A 22,878-nucleotide genomic window follows, 5' to 3' on the forward strand; every position below is an offset into this window, starting at 1 on the left:
TAAAAAATCTCATCCATGCTAATCTTGTAATTACCCCTTACCAACTTACACATATCGATCATGTCTTCCCTCTTACTTCTATCCAGTTGGCTGTGTACCGTATTTTTCACCTAATAAGACGTGCTTTTTTATGCCTTTTATCTGAAAATTAAGATGCATCTTATAACCTTATGATGCATAATTCATGCATCTTATACTGCAAAGAACATTTTATTTCCAAAAATTCACCATGAAAAATGTGATGCGTTCAATACAACAGTGCATCTTATAAGGTAAAAAATATGGTAATTTGCATTTTCTCGATCTGTCCTCATGTTCCACATTCCAGAGACCAGAAACCAACTTAGTCAATCATCTCTAGACCCACTCCAAAATATCATCATCCTTTGGAAAACTTGGCAACCAAATCTGTGCACAGTAATCCATATGCAGCCAATCAAAATCTTGTACAATGGAAGCAAAGTACCCTTACCTCTATACATTGGTGTTCTCTGCATCATTCCCATAATCTTCTATATTGTTCTCACAATTTTAGCAAAATATCCATGAAATTTCAAGTTCCTATCCACCATAACTCCCACCACCTTCTCTAAAATATCCTGATCAATCCTATACTCTGCATCCCATCTTTGCTTCCCAAATTTTAAAACCTTACACTTTGCAACATTAAGCTGATATCTCCACATGCTTGCCCATTCAAATAGTCTATTTAGGTCCTCTTTCAAAGCTACAACATCTGCTCTACTTATAATTCTCCCTAACTTTGCATCATCTGCAAACAACTGTATATATCACCATTTAAGCCCTTTCCAATGTCATTTACATGCAAATTAACACGTTTGCTGCCATGCTACTTCGGCATAGTCTGTTCCTGTACGCTGAGCAATTTCACTTCTTCAAGGTCAGTACGGTAATCTCGTTGCCGGCGGTAAGCATCATACGAGTATACTCGTAGTTGGCTTGTGCAGAGCATATACCATCTATGACTATATACAGTTTTGCTGCTAGCTCCACAAGCCAAGCATTTTCACTTCTTCAAGGTCAGTACGGTAATCTCGTTGCCGGCGGTAAGTGTCATACGAGTATACTCGTAGTTGGCAGTGAATATCTTTTAGCCCCTAAAAGATACCTTTGGGGCATGCCACTAGTGACTTTCCTCTTCTGGGATATCACTCCCCCCCATACACAACCTGTTAATACCTATCAGGCAGCCAATCTCCAATCCAATAATCTAGTATCCAATGTCATCTGTTCCAATTTAACTACCAGTTTGTCATGTGGCAATTTATCGAAAGCCTTTGCAAAATTTAAATATATTACTGTATATACATTCCCTTGTCCAATGTATTTGTCACCTTATTATAACAAGTAAGCAGATTGCAAAAACATGATCTTCCTTTAGCAAACCCATGCTGTCCATTAAAGAGAAAATTCTACTGCTATCCATTCAGTTCTGAATCCCTGTCCTCACTAGCTTTTCCAACATCTTGAGCAACTACAGGCAAGTAGATTGGTCTATAATTCAAAGCCTTAGTCTTATTACCTCATTTATGAAGCAGAACAATTCTGCGATTTTTTCATTTCTTTGGGACCTGGGGCAAAGACTCATGTTAAAAATGTATGTTAAAGCTGTTGTTAACTCCCTCAAGACATGTGGTGATATACTATCAAATCCCATATCCTTGTTGACATCAAGTTTACTCATTATTACTAAATAGTTTAGGGTAATAACAATGTAGACTAGGATATACATTAAAATAACTTTTTAATACAAATCCAATATTTTGGCAACATCATGTTGCCATTTTCAACAGGAACTTGTGAGCAAGACACGTGCATGCAGGCACAGCAAACAGTAAATGAGGACGAAGCAGGAAGCCATACTTTCTCCTAAAGCCCTGTTGTGTAGTGTCTTAATGACACCATATTGTTGTGAGGAAGGGTGGTAGGATTGTTGGTGAATGTATCTGCCTGTATGGGTGGGTTTTCTATAGACTGAGAAAACCAAGGTTCCATCAGGCTGGCGGGTGACTAGTATGTCTAAGAAAGGAAGGCAGTTGTTTTTTTCTTCTTCCAAGGTGAATTTGATTCTGGGGTGTTGGTTGTTTAAGTGTGTTAGGAAGGAGATGAGTGCATCGGAGCCATGTTGCCAAATAGCGAACACATCATCTACATATCGAAGTCAAATGGTTGGTTTTTGTGGGGCAGAGTTTAAGGCTTTCTCTTCAAAAGTTTCCATATAAAAGTTGGCCAAGGGTGAGGAGAGTGGAGAACCCATGGCTGTCCCCTCTATTTGTTTGTAGAATTTTCCTTGCCAAACAAAATAGCCTGAGTTCATTGTGAACTGAAATAGGGCTGTGATATCGGGAAGAAATTTAGCTTGGATTAGCTCTAATGATTCTTTGAGTGGAACATTTGTGAATAAGGAGGAAACATCAAAGCTGACCATTATGTCAGTGTGTTTGAGTGTAAGATTTTCTATGCTGGCTTTGAAGTGGGCTGAGTTTTTTACGTATGAAAGTGTGTTGCCAGTATAGTGTGTGAGAGCTTTGGCCAAATGTTTAGCTAGTTTGTATGTGGGGGAATCAGTGCCATCCACTATGGGACGTAATGGCACATTTTCTTTATGTATTTTTGGGAGTCCATAAATATGGGGGGATATGGAGTTAAATGGTTTTAATTTTTTAGTGACTTCCACAGGCCAAGAAGTGACCTTCTTAAGGAGCCTGTGGAGTTTTCTAATTTGTGAGTTGGTGGATTTACTCAATTCCTCATATGCCTCCTGCTCACTCACCATCAGTGGTTCCTTCCCCCATTCCCACTGATCTCAAGTTCTACATTATGTTACAATCACAAGGATGGAATACTTTAATGATTTGCTCAATTAACACTTCTACTATATCTTCAGTGTTTATCATTTCCCATTGTCAATGACCAACATCATCCTCCCATAATCGTTCTTCCTTCTACTGGCCACATGTCGAAAAAACTCCCTAGGATTTCTTTTAGCATCATTTTGCTAACTGCTGTAATGTCTTTTTCTTCCATATTGTGGGCTTCACCTCTTCAGTCATCCATTTTACATCTGCTTTATTTAATCTCCTGATCTTTGAACACACTCAGTCATTGCCTATGCCGATTAATTCCTGAGTAGAGACCAAGCAGCGCTGATTTCTTTCCCATGCAATTCCTCATGCCATAATATTGCTGCAAGCTGCCTCCTGAGTTTGTCATAATCACCTATCTTATAGTTCCACTTATAACTATTTTCCTCGCAAAAGTCCTGATACAGCTGGCCACCGCCCAAATGATCAATTCATGGTAATTTTCATCTACTGGAGGATAATGTGACATTTCATTACAACAATATCTTCTGATGAGATAATAAAATCCAAGACCCTTGATCCATGTGTGGCCCCTGTTACATACTGCATAAGGTAGTTATCCCTTAAAAACTCAAGAAATTCATTCTCTTTGGTTCCTGATGCTGTCTCTTCATTCTAGCCTATATTACCATAATTGAAATCCGCCATAATGATCACCCTTTTCTTATTAGCCAGACCAATTTGTCTAAACATTTCCTCCTCAATGCCTTCCAGATTACCAGGTCTATAGCAACACCCTACTAAACATTTCATCCTGTCCACCTCCACTTCACACCATACTGCTTCAATACACTGTCAGTATTTGCTCCTTAATTCTCCAACCTAGATGGGCACAACTCCTCTGTCATCATCAATAACACTCCTCCTCCCTTTCTGCTTTGTCTGTCTTTGAGACATTTAACCATGTCTCACTTATACCAACAATTTTTGGATGAATGAACTCTATCAATGCTACAATTTCATTCCCCTTGTTTCGAATACTTCTAGCATTTGTAAACATACACACTAGTTCATTTTTGTTTCTATAACAAGTCCCACTAATCCCACTTCTCGGACATGACTCCTCTACACTCTCCCCTGGTCATTTCTATCATCACTGATATTACACCTCTTTCCAGACCTAAATATCCTTGATGGCCTTAATCCTTTCTTGTGCACTCACACATCTATTTCTGAAATCACTATCTACACTTTATGCAGTGTAATTCCATGCAGTATAATTTCACGCAGTAATTCAAAAGTGTTCTTTTGGTATGTGGCAAGTAGAAGGAAGAATGATTGATTAGATTAGTCTCATCCAATCCTTCAGGGTGGGCAGAGCCCCCCCCCCCCCCCATGAAGGGATTCATGACAGATTTAATGATACCAGTTCATCATTCCTTGCTGCATCTCCCTAAGGGCAATATTCATGACTGTAATCTGTGTGTGTTCACAGGGCCAGTTTGCCTGTTCTGGGGAACGAAAAACCCAAGTTTCTGGATTAAAAAAAAAAGCCTACCTCCATATGAGACCAGCTAACTCACCTTTCATTGAAAGAGACCAGATAAAAGTTCCTTATGTCACTGATGAAAATCGAACCTAGGTCTTTCTGACCAAAGGGCTTCGTCTATATTGACTGAGCTACAGAGGCTCTGAAGAATGATTCATCATCATCATCACGAACCATGGGCTCACTGCCCATTGGTGTCCAATGCCTCCTTCACTATCTTCTTCCACCTTTCTTTGTCCAGTGCACAGTGTCACAGTTTCTGTACATCCATTCCACACCAGTCCTTTATGTTGTCTATCCATTCTCTGTATGGTCTACCTCTTCTGTTTACACCATCCATAATACCAAACATGAATGTCTTTATCTTCTGGTCCTCACTCATTCTACAGATGTGTCCAAATAATTGAAGCTTCCATTTTATAATATTCTGCATTAGATTCTCCTTTGGTTGTATCTTTGGATAGAGCTCTTCATTTGTGATTTTCTGTACCTGTCCTATTCTTAGAATCTTGTATTCCACCTTGTAAAAACTGTTCCTATAAAGGCACTGAGGATAGTCTGTTAGTTTCAGACTGAAATATTTGGCAAACATTAAAATATTCTTGTGTTAATGTGTTTATAATTCTTAACTTAATGTCACAAGTGTCTCTCAAGAATAGCTTCCTGTAACAAGTTCTTTCAAATGCCAAAATTCTTGGGCATTTGAAATGTTAGTGAGTGATCACTTTGCAAGGGTATTGTAAAATCTCTCACGATAAATTAAATTAATTAATTTTTTGAGTTTGATTTTACGAGGATTCCAAACATATATAAAATAGAATATAGAATTTATGTTGTAATAAAATAAATGTTATAATTTTGCTGTAAAAATGCATAATTTAATTCCCATTGAGTTGTATGTAAAACGGAAAAGAGGGGATTAACCCAGATTAGAACGATGACTAAGCAAAAGCCAGCATTCGCAAAGTCTTGTGAACATAAATATATGTGGCCACAAATGGAGGGAGCTGAAGTGATGTCATCATGCAGGCAGGTAAGCCTGGAAACTATAACATAGTAATAAAGGATTAGTGATGATATAAAAGAGGACTGAGACGAACTGGCAACGTTCTCGATTTTAGGTTCCAAGTTTTTGTCCTTTCCCGGAGAACAGAGTTCCAGGTGTGTGTGTGTGTGGAGGCGAGGCCATTATTCAATGGAACTCCTGTTTGGATGCATGGACGTGCTAGGAGAGTGCGACTACTTGAAGTCATAAATGGAGACTTCAGCAGTTCCTTTTCAGTTACTAATGGGAAATCACAGCGGTAGTTCCAATGGAAGAATCAGTCTGATCTTGTCCGGCAATTCCCAGAGCGAGAACTGCCACACGTCCAAGCAACGATCGTAACCTATGATTAAGATGTAACTGAGGTTTTGTTCAAATGTCTGAACTGTGTATGTGAAAGGTTATTGTAAGCAAGCATATTCTGTTAATGTTTAAGAATAATACAATTGGAATTAAAATTAGTGAAATGTTAAATATTGAGTTATGGTTACAGAAGGGTAAATTGATTATAAATTTGTACATATAATAGAAGGAATTAAGTTAAGATGCAACTTAGGGAATAACTACATGCTTATTATAGATAGGGTAGCATTGTGATGGGAATAAGTAACTGTTATGTGCAAAGTTCTAAATTGTATGTTGTAGCTATGTACTTAAATAAGCTGAGAGAGAGACTTCCTCTCCCCTAATATGTATGTATTGTACTTTCTTACTAGCTTAAAATAAAATGTTTTGTTTGTTTAACTACCTTGCCTGATCTATTGCCGATGCACTATCTCTAAAAAACCAGCACCTGTATGCCCTATAGATTGAGAATCGCCACGACTTGCTATAGGAAAATATGTGTATTAACCATGATCTTGCCTGTATTCCTTACCTTAATTCTTAAACTACACTAGTTCAATTGGAATGGCGCAGTCATTAAAAAATTCTGATTGATTAGTGCGAGAATTGGTAACCTGTATATTGTAGATAGGCTGATAACTTAAAGTTTGTTTACTAGCAGTGAAAACAGGAAATAAGATTCAGTAGGATTAACAGTGAGATATATGTTAAGCAGATTAAAGTTAATTTAAGAGTAAAGCAGCATAGAGTTAGTTAAGACATAAGGTGCTGGGAGTGCAGCACGTATAGGGTTAGCAAAGGGGTAGTTGAAATTACGATACAAGACTAAATAAATAGAATATTACAATGCAGAATTAAATGTGTATAACACATTTATTTTTGATAAATGAATTGCAGCAAGTGGGGTGTATATAAAGTTGGTGATATGGATATGAGGATGGTTGATGGAGAGATATCAGACAATAGTTTATTCTGGTATAGAGTCCAGTAGAATGCCTGTAATTAGTGGCATGCCACAAGGCTCTTTACTTAGACCACTACTACTATTTAATTTGTACATTAATGATATAGGAAGTGATCAGAGGAGAAATATTCAGTTGTTTGCTGATGATGTAAAATGGGTATATCATCAGAAAAAAAACTTTCAGTAATTTGTATATCTCCAATCATAACACTTTTCATCCTATAAACCAATTTCTGTAACACAAAAATCTTTTTAACCTATTCTGATAAGGTGCATTTTATAGCCTAGCAGTATTGGCAAAGGAAAAAGGATATCAGTTTAATGTGGCAAAGCATAAGGTTATCATGATCAAGAGCCAAGAGGCTATTTTTTCGGCAGAGTAAATTAAGTTAAGGGGATAATAAATCCCTCATTATTTTAGAGCCGGAATGAAACTCAGAGATCGAAATCTAAGAGTTTCATGCCGAAGAACTATCGGCAAGTCCAAGCGTAAGTCATCACCTGGGTAGTACAACACTAGGGCAACTCATTGCAAAGGTGGAGCAAGCTCCGTCACTATCCTTAATATTTTCTCATAATGTAAAACGCAGCATAATGTGGTCCAGGCCCCACTTTTTTAAGTGGGGCCCTGACCACAAGTTTTTCTCCTTTCATTTTTGATTTCCAGATTTATGATGATACATTTCTGTTGGTCAAATTTTTATTATTAAAAATATAATAAGTGGGGCCCGGACCACAAGTTTCTCCTTTCATTTTTGATTTCCAGATTTATGATGATACATTTGTGTTGGTCAAATTTTTATTATTAAAAATATAATTTTAATAATTAAAAAATCAAATTAATAAGAATACTTACTTTTATTTTTTAGCGCACGGCCTACACTATACAGTTGCACACTTTACAAACAATCACAAAACCTTTGTCTATCAAAATACTAACAAGAACGAAGCGTTCTGGCAGGGAACATTACTGTGAATGAAATTACAAGCTAGCACAGCCAACAGCAACAACCTTGCACAAACGCCTGTTGACATCATCACCCGCTATAACTATAGCGATCTGCACCAAGAGAATCAGTGTCTTCCGGACACTCACGGTGAGCTAAAGAGCATAGCTGTCTGTCTAAAACAAAACACAGTATCATTCTCGATATGCCATTATCCTTTATCATTGTTGTATTATTACAAGAATTAAAACCATGCATTTTAAACACAGTTATGTGACACGTCGGGGCCCTTTTCGATTCCGGGCCCGTGACAAAAGTCTCGGATGTCACCCCCCCTCTCGGCGGTCCTGGATGGAACTATGCTCCAGGAAATTGATGAATTGAGGGATTTGGTTGGGGGAGAGATTGGATAGAGAGTTAAAGTTTAGAGAGCAATATTGCCTCAAGTGGCTAAAACAGCTTGTTGGATTACTTACTAAAGATCACCTTGAAGAACAGAGATAAACAGCTTATTATATTTTATTATAAGGCCTTAATAAGACCCAATCTTGACTACTGTGCATAAATCTGGTCTTTTGGGTTTCTGGGGATGAGGTAGAGAGGACTCAGAGGCAAGTGATCAAGACATGGCAGGTCTATAAAAATTCTTGGAAATTGACCAAGAGTGTTTAGCAAGGGAGTGAGGATTAGATTTTTTGCTTGGAGAGCAGTGAATGAGTGGAATGGATTGCTGAAGTCTGTTGGAGCTGCCATGAGAGTGACTGAGTTCAAATCAAAGTATGACAGATATTGCACAAATATTGGATAATGTTTGGTATAATAGTTATGGCCTCCCTTAATGAGTTTGTGGACTCCATGGAGTTGTTTGTATAATAATAATAATAATATACTGTTTCCTGAAATCAGCATACCAAAAATGACAGTTTTCTCATGGTTTGAAATTTCATCATTCATCTTCTGTCTGTTTATATCTCTTAAAAAAGGCACCTTATATAAACAGACAGAAGGTATTTCCATGGGTTCCTCCCCCCCCTCCTCGGCCAATTTTTATATAGAACATTTTGAAAAACATAATCTTGATACTGCCACTCTCAAACTTATTTGGTTAAGATATACTGATGGTGTGTTCTCTACTTGGTCACATGGCTCAGATGCATTAGACTTGCTCATTCTCCACATCAACAGTCAACATCCCAGAATCAAAGTTCACTATTGAAAATGAAAATAAGAACAGTTTGCCTTTTATAGATACTCTAATCACACATCTATCCAATGGTATACCCTTTCTTTTGCAGTTTATAGACAATCCACCCACACAGTATAGATACATGCATGAGCTTTTCCATCATCCCCTTCTCAACAACATGGTGTCATCGAAGCCCCTGTCAACAGAGCCTCCAACCTCTGTTCCACTCCAACTTCTCTTACAGCAGAACTCACCTTTATTTGCCAAGCCTTCCTATCCAATGGTTACAATGCCAAAAAGACCTAAACATTATCTCTCCCTTCCACCTCCCTACGTCCCTCTCAACATAAAGATTACAGTAATGCCATTACTATTCCCTATATCTGGGACACTTCAGAAAAAAAACAGCAAGAACTTTAAAGAAATATAATCTCTGCACTGCTTTCAAATCTCATTTGAAGCTGGCACCCCCTTCTCCACTTTCTCCCCTCTCTGTTCCAGGTGTTTACAAGATTCCTTGTTCTTGCAACTTATCATATTATGGTCTGACTGAAGATCTGCTAATATCTACTTGCATGAACATAAAAAATACATCCACTGCTACAACTATGGTCAGTCAGGTCTAGCAGATAATACCTTGGATATCCTGCACAGAATCATATGGAAAAAAACTTGGAAGAAAACTCTCATGCTCCATCACAGGAAATACAAAATTGAAAGACTCTTTTTAGAATCAGTAGCAGATTTAAAAAACTAGCCTAATCTTAATAAATATGGTTACATTAAACTTGCCAAGATTTGGGAAACTTTAATTCTTAAGCCTCCTGCTCAATAACTAAGGCTAGCCAATAGCACTACAGTAATGAGGGTATGAAGTGCCCGTGGCAAATGTCTAACTTGCACCCCCCCAACCCAAAAATGACAAACATTTTGAAAAATTTAAATGTAACAAGTTAAATTTTACTAAATGTAATATGTTAAATACTTACTATTAACCCCATCAAAATGAGTTGCAGTGTGTTGCAGAATTTATGTGTCTAAAGTGGCGTATTGCCGAAATTTAAAAATACAATATAAAATAGCAGACTTTTATATCTATTTATTTATTTTTGTTTTTTAAATTTTTTATGTTTTGCGCCCCAAACCTAGTTGCGTCCATGGCAGGCACCTATTTCGCCATGCCCTCATTACAGCACTGGCCAATAGCACCCATGGAAGGTGCCAATCATAAGATTTTAGTCTTTATATAGTCTAATTTCATTTCTTTCGCTTATTGTTTCTTGTGTGTGTGTTACTACAGTTTTAACTTTGTAGTCCTGAAGATGTCTCTGCGACAGAGACAAAATATTGAAACAATTAAACCTACTGTTTAATTATTTCTCTTTGTGCTGTAGTTATTCCGTTAAATTGTATTATGAGTGTAAACCAGCATCTAAGCCTAAATACTCAATCACCTTTGTTTACATTGCTCTCCCCATTACTTAGCAGCAAACAGCTAGATATTTTATTATTATTACCTGAGACCTCCAGGGAATTGACGACTCACTGAGGGAGGATGGACAGAAATATACATCACCCAAAACAGCTGTCACTACTCCTAAAGGCCAACTATTCCACTCACTCACTCACTGCTCTGTGAGAGAGAAAAACTTAGCTCTTACCCCTTTCTTGACTGTGAACAAACTTAACGTCCATGGATGCCCCTGCATTCTCTCTCTCTCCACCTTCCATATAATGATATAGGATATCATTATTATATGGAAGGTGGAGATATACTTCATCCAATAATATCCTTTAACACCCATTCAGAAGTTTACGGACCTCTATCATATCACCCCTCTTTCTCCTGTTAAGCAGTCTGTAATTTGCATACTCGCTGTTTTCAATCTAAATTCTAGATATAATTTATGTAACTCTTCTTTGCACCCTTTCCACAGCCTTTTTATCCCCTTGGAACCTGGGAGACCAAATTTGCACACAATAATCCAGGTGTAGTCTTATCAAGGTCTTAAAGGCAAAATGACTTCCTTATCCTTACATGTCAAGGTTCACTTCAATATTGCAATTATCCTCTAAGTTATATTTGAAACTTTTGCTATGTGACCTCTGAACTTCAAATTCCTATCCACCATTATGCCAAGATCCCTATCCTCATCAATTTCTTGTACCATAACACCAAAGTGCAAACTTTACACTTACTAACATTAAACTGACAACCATTTTTGTTTGCCCAAATTTCCAGCCTATTCAAATCCTTTTGTAAGTGCTGGATATGTAAGTAGCATCCCTGATTGCTCTGCCTATCTTTGCATCATTAGCAAAGAATTGCATATCTTCCTGTTAGATCCTTCCTAATGTCATTAATGTATAGATTGAACAACAATGGCCTAAGGACTGAACTCTGAGATACACCACTGGTCACCTTCATCATATACCACTTTTTGATATCTGTCTGTTGACCATCTACTCATCCAAGTCAAGAGTTTATATTCCAATCCATACTCTCCAGTTTATTCAACAGACTTTCATGTGGTATCCTATCAAATGCCTTAGTAAAATCCAACATTATCATAGTGCATCCATTCCCTTTATCCAACTCGGCCGTAATATTGTTATAAAATGTGAGCAAATCACTAAAACATGACCTTCCTTTAATGAACCCATTCTGCTCCTTTCAGAGTATAGTGTGCAAACTCTTACCAACGTATCTAAAATCTTTATTATCTCATTAGTTAGACACATCAGTTTTTGCACCACCTTTGTACAATGGAACTATCATACATTCCTTCCATTCCTGTGGTATCATTCCTGGGCTGAGATTCAAGTTATACAAACATGTGAAAGGCCTAGCCAATTTAGTTGAACATTCCTTTAGCGAATGTGCTGATATTCCATCTGTCTATGTTGACAAATTCTTATCCAAGTTATGCAATTTGGATAAGGATCAACTTCAATTTCCTGTACCTCTAACTCTTCACCCAGTGTAGCAGTAGCACTGTGCACCATGTTATATACACCTGGTTGATATATCTTAGCAAAATGAGCACTCATTAATTCAACAATCTCATTAGTTTCTGGCACTTCAGTAAAGTTATTTTTCTACATTTATTCTTTCTTTTGCTTGCAGCATAACAATAAAATTCTTTTGGATTGCCTTTAGCTTGCATAGCCAATATCTTTTTATACTCCAATTTAGCTTTATGCCCACTCGTTACTTTTCTGGTCTGTGATTTATATATTTCATAACTCCAATCACTCTTATTCTCACGATATTTTTTCCACATTATCTTCTTCATGTAATCAGTAATAAAATACATCAGCACTGTTAAATAAATGATTTTCACCGAAAAACACATATTATTATTATTATTATTATTACAGGAACTCCAGGGAGTCCTTAGACTCATCGAGGGAGGCACTAAATCATGTTCATCACAACTATCCGACATTCATACAGTATCTATCATACCTCACCTTAAACTCATTCACTGTCACAGTATCCACCCCAGACTCTGGCAGCCCATTCCACTCATTCACCACTCTAAAAGTAAAGAACCCAGCTCTAACACCCTTACTAACCACACTTTTTCCCAGCTTCCATAGATGTCCCCTAATCCTCCCACAACCAGCCCTGTTCTCAAAAATATCTTCTGAATTAATTTTATAGAAACCCTTCAGTAATTTGAATGTCTCAATCATATCTCCTCTCTTCTGCCTATCAACCAATTTTTGCAACCCACAAATCTCATAAGGTTCATTCCACAGAGCTGCTATCATCTTGGTCAATTGCCTCTGGATCCTCTCAACCTCCTCCCCATCAAGAAGAAACCTAGGTGACCAAATCTGGGCACAGTAGTCGAGATAGGGTCATCAAGGCTCGATACAGAGAAACAATAACCTGCTTGTCAACGTATTCTTCAGCAACCGAGTGATTTGATGAGCTGATTTGGCCACTTTTGCAATGTGCCCCCTAAACTTCAACTCCTTATCCACCAACACACCTAAATCTCATGCTTCATCAATTTCCTGGAGTACAGTTCCACCAATGTAGTAAACTGCTGCTAATCTTTTCACCCCAAAATGTATAACCTTACATTTTGCCACATTAAATTGACATCCATTCTCCTTAGCCCAGACCTCCAATCTATCCAAATCATCCTGCAAAATTTTGACATCATCTGCATTCACTATTGCCCTACCCAACTTTGCATCATCTGCAAACAAATGAACAAATTAAACAGCAGTGGTCCAAGAACAGATCCTTGTGGATCTGTTCTTGGACCACTGTCACAAGCCATCTTGTGGATGGCTTGTGACAGTGGTCCAAGAACAGTGGAACAGATGGCTTGTGAGTAGTGGCACCACTAGTCACAAGCCATCTTGTGGATTCTACTCCTGAATAAATCACTCTCTGATATCTCTCCGTCAACCACCCTCCTATCCATCTCACCAACCCTATATCCATCCCCATATGCTGCATTTAACTGATTAGAATTCCATGTGGTATCTTGTCAAAGGCCTTAGCAAGGTCCAGTAGAATCACTGTAAACCCATTACCCTTATCCAGTTCAGCCATCACTGCGTTATAATACATGAGCAAGTTACTGAGGCATGACCTACCCTTCACAAAACCATGCTGTTCCCGATACAGTATCACATTTTCATCTATCCAATCTTGTATTTTCCTCTTGACTATTTTCTCCAACACCTTGATAACGATTCTTGTTATGCTGATTGGCCGGTAATTTTCAACAACAGCCTTGGAACCACCTTTATGCAGCGGAACTATTTTCCCCTCTTTCCACCCCTTGGAACTGACCCAGACCCGAGGCTCAAATTAAACAAAATGGTCAAGGGCACTAACAATTCTTTAGCCGCTTCACGTACGACACGAGTCGTACGCTTCATGTATGACTTCATACCAATCCCACAGATGTATTGACATTGAGGTTCTGTAATAGACTATTTACCTCTACTTCATTCATCACAATTCCAGTATAAGCTGTTGGTTCTTCCATTCCTGCAATGTCACCACCTGGATGGTATACTTTTGCAAAGTGCTCGCTCAGTAATTCCACTATATCGACTGATTCGGTTTCCTCCCTACCCTCAGCATTTTTTAAAATCATTCTGCCATGAACTTTTTTCCTTTTATTTGCAACATATTGAAAAAACTGTTTGGGATTCTCTTTAGCCTGCATGGCCAATTTTCTTTCGTAATCTGCTTTTGCTTTTCTTACCACCCTAGTTACCTTCCTGGTCTGAGCTTTATACTGTTCCTGCACCTGCTGGTCACCTTTCTCCTTAAATTCCCTCCACAATTGTTTCTTTTTTTGCAGCTCAAGCTTAATAGTGTTATTCATCCATTTAACCTCTACTTGATGTACTATTCGGACTCTTGGTATACAGTCAACCATTGCCTCCTGCAAACACTTCTTAACCACCTCCCATGCACTATCAACATCCAGCCCTTGCAGTTTTACATGCCATGGCACTGAGCCAAGCACACTCCTAAGCTTGTCATACTTACCAGCCCAGTAATTCCATATGTACCCTGTCTTAATTGTAAATTCCACTACTTTAGCCACCTCCCAAGTCATGACCTTATGATCACTCTCACCAATTGGTGGCAGCATGGTCATGTTCATTACAGCCACATTCTCAGATGCAATTACTAGGTCAAGCACTCTCTGCTCCCCCCCCCCTAGTATTTTCCACTACATGCTGTCGCAGATAGTTGTGCCTTAATAACTGCATAAAATCCAATTCCTTCCTCCCATGTGCCCTCTCCTCCTTCCAGTCAATGTTACCATAATTGAAATCACCCATAATAATTACCCTCCTTCCACTCATTTCTTATATTTGCCTATGCATACTATCCCCACATCTATTCCATCACTTGGTCTATAGCAGCACCCAATTGTATATTTTGTTCTGCTAGACTATCTCACACCAAATGGCCTCAAATGTGCTCTTTTCTCTATCCTTCAGTTCAACTTCTATACTCCTTGGCTGCAACTCATCAGCTATCATCAATAACACTCCTCCCCCTCCCCCCTTTTTGTTCTCCCTGTAACTCCTGAACACGCTATACCCGTCGCATTCAATTCCAGTAGCTTTATCATCTTCTGTCAGCCATGTTTCACTAATACCAACAACCTGTGGTCTGGAAGTGCCAACCAAGGCCAAAAACTCTTCCTTCTTGTTCCTAATATTCCTGGCATTAGTGTACATGAATTGCAGAAGCCGAATAGTCCCATCCCTACTTTGATGTCTTATACGAACTATCCCATTCTGATTTGTTTTCCTTCGTACTCGCTCGGGCATATTATATTCATTCATACACTCAACTGCCTCCTTAAAGTCTGCATATCTACTCCCTCCCCTTAATAAATCTAGTTTCCCTGAGTCCGTACATCCACTTCCACTTCATTCATCAACACTTTTTCAAGCCTCCATACACCAAATCCATTCAAATGTAACCCATCCATCTTATATAAATCCTTTTGCCCATCGAACTCACTCCACCCATCCACAAATTCCACATCACTCTCCATGCATAACCCATGCATAAAGTCATTGGCAATTATGGCCCTCCTTCTAAACATTTCACTGTCATACCGTGGCAAAATACTCACCATCCTAACTCTCTCACTCTTCTCTTTTGCTACCTCAAGTAATTCTCTCACATCCTCTATCATTTCCATTTTGTCTTCTTTCAAATAATTTGTTCCTGCCATGACTATCATCTCTTTCACCCTTTGTTTTTGCACTCGAATAGATTCCCTGACGTCCTTTATGTTCGCACCCGGTTGGTACGATTTCGTCAAACTATCAACTATCACACCTCTTAATAGCGAATACAGCACTCACTCCTTCATTTTATTTACGTTTACGAACATTGTCTTATTTTTCGTAAATAATATTAAGTATTTAATACATACTACACTTGGAGAAAGTCTACATAATTATCAGTTTCTAGTTATTACTTCTGCCATCATGATAAGGTAAACAGAAAATATCTAAAATTTTTTTGTCTAATAAGAATCAGTACTGTCTAGATCTCACCTTTCCTATAGATAAGAGAGCTTCTTTAATTATCTCCTCTTCACTTGAACTCACATTTAAGACAGCTTGCATTGCCAGTTGACTAAGATGTTCATGTTGCAAAAACCACCTTGGAAACAACAATATACTTCATAATTATATAATTTAATAGATATAATAAAGTACAATTACTCAATCGTAAAGTAGTATCATGAATACTCGTTTGCAAAGTGACATTTTCAATAAGCTATCTATAGAGAGTTTTTTTTGCTTGGTTATCAAAATTATAATAGAAAAAAAATTATATTATTATTTTAATCCTAAACCCAAGTAGAAGCAAAAAAGTTTGCAAATGAAGTATCTTCACGACTAGGCTACTTATATATAGAGGCTATTAATTTCACATCATTTGCCTTAGTATCCCATAATGTAAAAACATTATGAGTATCCAAGCAAAGTATCCTGTAAACTTCTCTGTTCCAGAACATTTTAAAAATATCATGATACAAACACCATTTTACAACTATGAATGGAAAATATTACTTCTGCATTGATTTGATTTCAGTATCTCATTGGGTCTTCCCACTAAGGAGACCTTAATAAAGGTGAAAAGTGATCTGGGTAGTGGCATTTCCCAGAATGTGTTTGCATTATGGAATACTAAGGCAAGTGATGTGAAGTGAAAAGCTCCAATATTCAAGTAACCTAATTGTGAAGATACTTCATGTGCCAACTTTGTTTATGATTGGGTATAGGCTTAAAACAAGAATGAAATTTCTTTTCTGTTATAATTTACTTGATAACAGAAAAAAAAAAACTTTCTAAAACTATCTTATCCAAAGTATTTTAAAAATAGGTTACACCATTTCACTGGTTTTATATGGAAAATGTGACTTCTGCATTGATTTAACCTCAATATCTTTTTTGGGTCCAGCTCCCACTTAAGAGATCACTTGCAATACTTTGCATTAAATACTTATTTGATCACTTAAAGAAATGAAAATATTAACACTGATGAATTATAAAAAATTACAAAAGTCACATTCATTATTCTCTGATATTTGAGTTCAACATTAAAAAATAAATGTAATAAATAAATAAATTAAAATAAAAATTTATCCAAAAGCAAGGATGCGTCTGCAGTAAACCGGTTGGCTGAGTGGTTAGCATATTTGCTCTCCAGCTAAAAGGCTGCAGGTTCAAATCCTGCTGTGGGCATGGATGTTGATGTTTGTGATTGTCTATGAAAATACTGGTGGTAGATGTGGTGGTTGGATTAGTGGAGACGGAGAATCGTAGATTAGGAGACCTGCCTCGATGAGTCTTTGGAACTCCCTGGAGGTGTTAAGTAATAATAATAATAAAAGTTTGAAACCAGTCTGGGTAGTGGCCCCCTTCCTGCAACTGATGTCAAGTCATACAGCCACCTCACTCTACAAACTTGTCATCTCTCCAGTGGCATAGCTGGGGGGGGGGGGTCCACCCTGGGGCCAGCACTTTGCGTTTAAGAAATCTTGCTATACTGTCTATAGAACAGCAACTTAGTGATGAAATAGACTTCACCAGTGTCATCGACGATTTTGCTAACAGAAAAGCAAGAAAAATAACATTCTAGAATGTTGGAATTAAAGTTTTACTTCAAAAATAAACACAGTGTTTTAATTTATTTCCCTATACATCATTTTGACTTTTTGTAGTATTTTTGGTGTGTATTGAGAGGGGTGGCAAAAGCTCTAGCTACACCACTACATCTCTCCAACTGGTCAGAGTGATGAACTAATATCCCATGATCAAGTAACCAGTCAGCAGAAATGAAAATGAATGATTTATAATATGTGCCAAATATTGAGTGGTAGGATAACACATTAGTTACTATATTTATATAAAAATCAGACTACTGATGTTATGATACTGTTTTAATTAATTTTAATGGAAGTATGAAACCTATTTGAATGTACCTGCATATTAAAATATTATCTGTCTGCTTTTCTTTTTTTTTTTTAAAAAGCTGCTTTTAATGGTTTGCATTACACTTTAAAACAAAATAAAATTATAACAGAAAAACTTTAAAATCAATTAATGTATCCATCTTTATTGTTGATATGCTCTTTTCAGAACATATTGATTATACTGTTTTAACTATATCTGAAAAAAAAAAAAAAAAACTTATTCAGACCTCGGCAATGAATTTTTGGTTTTAAAAATTAATATTTGAAACCAAACAAAACAAAAACGTCTGTGCGTGTGCCACTCTCCAGTCAAAAGGCTGCTGGCTCGCCCATAGTCAGCATGGATGTTGAAAGTTTAGCAACTCCTATAGGTAGAGATGACCTTGCTAATGCTTCTGCCTGGTATCTCCACTTGGGCCTGGCTCCCACTGAAGAGACTTCAATAAAGGTCAAAACTAGTCTGGGTAGTGGCCCTTCCCTTAATGCATAATATTATACATATCCGCAAGGAGATGTGTTTTGCATTATGGGAGATACTGAGATAGGAGTGATGTTAGCTTGCTCCACCTTTGCAAGGAGTGCCCTGGTGTTGTACCACCTTACCCCAGTCCTGAAGATACTTTCAGGCACAAACTTTGTTTGCTCACACTTGGATAAAGGATTAAACTAAATTTATTATAGTCAGCATGGATGTTGGTGATTTTCTGTGAAAATACTAGTGGTGGTAGATGACAGAAGTAGAGATGGAGAATTGTGGAGCATGTGCCATCCCCTCGATGAGTCTTTGGACTCCCTGGAGGTGTTATGTAATAATAATAATAAATAATATATATATACACACACAACAAAGAAGCCTTGCCTTGAATGTTTTTTTTTTTCTGTTCCTTACTAGCACTAAAATCTTATTTCACAGGGCACATAACAAGACATAAAATAGCATATATATGTGTGTATGTGCTATTTTGATTATTCAATTTGACTAATTTAAAGAATTATTCAAAAAACACTGCTTCAATACATTTTACAATATTTTAGATATGTGTGTTTATAAATAATAATTACACAAATTTCATTCATTTTTGTAGCAAACCAAAGTATAAATAATAATAATTATTAAATTTAAAAAAAAAATCACCATGAATTGACTGGATGTGACAGTACGCAATTGCATCCAAATTGAAAGGCTAAGAAACCCCCTTAAATCCTTAAATAGCTACATCTTGTCATTCGAATATTTAAAAGTATTGACGATAATAAAATTTAATCAGGATGACAGACTGATAATTAATCTAAAAAATATCTAAAAAATGCTTCACATGTGATGGTAGCGTACAATAACCATCACTATTTGTCTAGGTATTACATTTCTTAAAACATGATCTTCGAAAACGTATGCACACCTTTCATTATTATTTTTCATTTAAAAAGTTCTGGTGACCTGGCAACTATTTAAAAAACTTTAATTCCCATGATTCATGTAAATAATAATAAACTGGAAATGAATATGCGGAATATTCAGAGATCTTGTCTTATTTGTGCTATGTAAAGGTAACTCGAACCGAATGATATCGGCTACCACGCCTTTTGAAATTTCTATAGAAGTGTTTGACCACAAATATCTGTTTGTTTACATTATGAGTAATGGATATTTTATTATTCTTCCTGTCAAATAGAAAAGGGTACAAACTATGGTAAACATCGATTTACGATATTTCACATGCATTCGGTCCAAGGTTCTTGACTAGATTCTTGGACCGAATTCTTCCTCCAGAGCAGTGTATCTCAACATGGGGTGTACGCCCCACAGGGTGGCAATTAGAAAATGATGTTGCATTCGTCACCTCATCACTGATATACTCAAACACTCACCATTGTCGGCGAGGGGGGGGGGGGGGACATTAAAATCTTTGAGGCGTTGAAGTGGGGCATGATCCAAAAAACGTTGGGAAATACTGCTCTAGAGTCTAAATCAGTGGTTCTTAACCGGTGTTCCGCGGAAGGTGAATAGGTGTTACGCAAGAAGTTCTGGAATTTGTTATTTTTAAATTAATTTGTCAGCACAAATTAATTTAATGATGGTTTAATTAATTATTAATTATTGATTAATAATAAAAAATCAGCTACATTACCAATTAATTATTAATTTATACATTACAAAATAACCAAGGTATTCCGTGAAAATTTCAGGATTTGTGAAGTGTTCCGTAGTCGAAAAAAGTTTGAGAAACACTGGTCTAGATTTTAAAGGGAAGGCAAAGGCAAAAGGAAATGAGAAGGGGAATGACACTCATCATCAAAATATTTTTTAAAAAAATAAATAAATAAATAAAAACATAAATGTCAAGTTTTATAATAAAAATAAAACGTATCTGTTGTGTATATTATTTGAATTATAATACACATTAAATGTGAAATAAATCTTTTAAATTAAATTTGACATAAATGATACTAATATTTAATGGGTATCCGTTAATCGATTGTCACTTATAACTGAAGTCTATAGATTTCAGTTATTGATCCATATAAGGCCGTTCAAATCTGAAGTTTAAATTTAAATCCTTATGAATCTTGTGATTCTATGGAGGCCTAGAAAATGATACTAAAAATAATGCTGTAATTATGGAAGCCAGAGAAAGCGTGTTCACGAAGCACAGTTGCCATAGTAACCACTTATTTTAATACAGCAGCTATGGAAACTGCTAGAAGAAATCTATATCATTATATTAAAGTATTCTTGTATGCTGCTTCATACAAGGGTTTATTCTATTGATCAATACGCTAAAATCAGCATTTTCTAAGATAGCCTAACCAGTCAATACCAGAAATATTACTCTTAAAAATAAAAAGATGGTTCAAAACCTAAATACCTCGGAGATCCAATAAAAGCAATTTCGAATGTCTGAAGTGACTCTATATAAGCTTCGATCTCGGAAGATAATAAAATTCGCTGAATTTCTGTTCCCTCCATTGTAAAGTTTCTGCATCTAATGAGAACCGAAACGATTTTCTTAATTGTAAAAAATGAAACGTAGCTTTGCGCGTCGCATAATACAATGTACACTTAACTCTTCATAGCACACAGGCGCATTGGCCCTCAAGGAACTAATATCTAGACTTTATAGAAATACAATTTTATTAATACAGACCAGTTTACAATAAAACTTATATTAACCTAGACTTTATGTTATCATTGGGTAGTGTCATGAAAAAAAATAATAATAATCGCTTTTATTAAATTTAATTAATGTTTTCTTAATTATTGCATTTTATAATTGGATTATTATTCTTAATATTATTAATTCAGAACACACGCAATTTACAGACAAAAATTACTAGTTGGGGTGGTGTTGGAGGTGAGCGGTAGATGGCGTTGATGGAGATGATTCGTAGTAGAGGTTAAGTGTAGAGACAGTTGTAGATGTCCTCCCGCGATGAGTCTTCGGACTCCTTGGAGGTATCAGGAATGATAATAATTATTATTTCGCTGTGGGTTCGAATCCCGCCACGGGCATGGATGTTTGTTATTATGATGATGGTAGTTGCGGCTCGTTGTAGTTGGTGGAGACGGAGGGTTATAGAGTAAGTGCCCTTCCTCGATGAGTCCAAGGACTCCTTGGAGGTGTCAGTAATAATAATTTTATAATAATAATAATGATAATTATTATTATTATACAGGTATCTTCATTGAGTCAGAAGACTCATCATAGAAGATCCATTATTCACACACTAGCCATCATTCACTCAATGCCTATCATACCTCTCCTTAAATCAAGGCTAGTTTTATCATTAGGTAAACCTAGGCAATCGCTTAGGGGCGTTAAGACTTCGGGACGCCAGATTTTGCTACATAATTTTTGGAAAAATTACAACCTTCCAAAAAAAATTAGTAAAACCTTGATTAATGATAAAAACACTGAAATAAGTCAAGTCGTCCTGGTGCTCGCTGATGATCCTACTTTATTTTCGCATTTCTCTATTTTTTCCACTCCTCTGCTCTTTGTATACTTGACCTCAAGTGCAGAGGTCAAGTTTTCCTCCTTCTGGTATCTGTCCCAAGATGAGCAGGGAAGTTCCAGTGTTTCCCTCAAACTAACAATCAGTGGTCATGACTAACCGACTGTTCTCACTTCTTATCTTCATTCCATATAGACTTAATTCTGCTGATTTTTAGATTAAGCCCTGTTTTTGCAAGCTCTCTGAGGTCGAAGAGGTTGGGGACACAATGTATATTGGCGCCTAAATTTCTTTTGCCTAGGGTCATCAGATACTCCTGGATCGGCCCTGCTTTAAACTTATTCACTGATGAAACATCTACAATCACCTCTGGCAACCCATTCACTACCCTCCAAACAAAAATCTAGTCCTAACAGCCTTGCTAACCACAACTTCCGCCAGAAACCACTTGTTCTCTCCCTTCTTGCAATGCACCGAAAATAGTCTTCAGTGTCAATCCTATAAAACCTCTTCAATAATTTGAATGATTCTATCATCATATCTCCACTTTTTTGGCTATAAGCTAATTTTTGAAGCCTAGAGACAGGACTGTACTTATACTTTTCGGGACCTGAGGTGGTGCTAGAGTGCTTCCCCCCATTACAAAATGAATAAAGACAAATCAAAACAATCAATATATATAAAAAGACTTTTATTACATTTATTTAAAAAAAAAAACAACTTATGCTAAGTAAAGATACTACAAATATGTTTTCCTAGACTTTTCTTTCGCAACACTGGTATCAATAATATCATCATAATTCAAATTACTCATAACATTCTTTTCAATAAATAATAGTGATACATTTGGAATTTTATCATGATGCAAAGAGTTTTGCAAATAAATTTTCACTCTTTTAAGAACACAAAATGAACGTTCTTCACTGGCATTAATAATAGGCATTGTTAGAAAAATTTTCAGTTTTGTTTACACATTAAGAAATGTTGATCTAATTTCATTATTTTGGGATCCTTAAATTGGCCCTAATTTTTAGGGCCCAAGTTAGAGCCTCGTGTGCTTGTGGATA

The 22,878-nt window shown here is 36.7% G+C and overlaps 1 protein-coding gene across 1 annotated transcript in view; it reads right to left on the bottom strand.

Annotated features, from left to right (window-relative positions):
• Positions 1–20,825, bottom strand: part of LOC150100726 (zinc finger MYND domain-containing protein 10-like) — a 91,392-nt gene extending 70,567 nt beyond the window's left edge. Inside the window, exons 1-2 of the mRNA XM_090401871.1 lie at positions 20,725–20,825; positions 15,930–16,038 (exon numbers count right to left, since the gene is read on the bottom strand). Of these exons, the coding sequence (XP_090257997.1) occupies positions 15,930–16,038; positions 20,725–20,825 (210 nt within the window). The remainder of the gene's footprint in view (positions 1–15,929; positions 16,039–20,724) is intronic.
• Positions 20,826–22,878: the final 2,053 nt, after the last annotated feature.

Source organism: Typopeltis vanoorti, chromosome 12, assembly GCF_054136105.1.
Source record: "Typopeltis vanoorti isolate ZY-2024b chromosome 12, IOZ_Tvanoo_1.0, whole genome shotgun sequence".
NCBI lineage: Eukaryota > Metazoa > Arthropoda > Arachnida > Uropygi > Thelyphonidae > Typopeltis > Typopeltis vanoorti.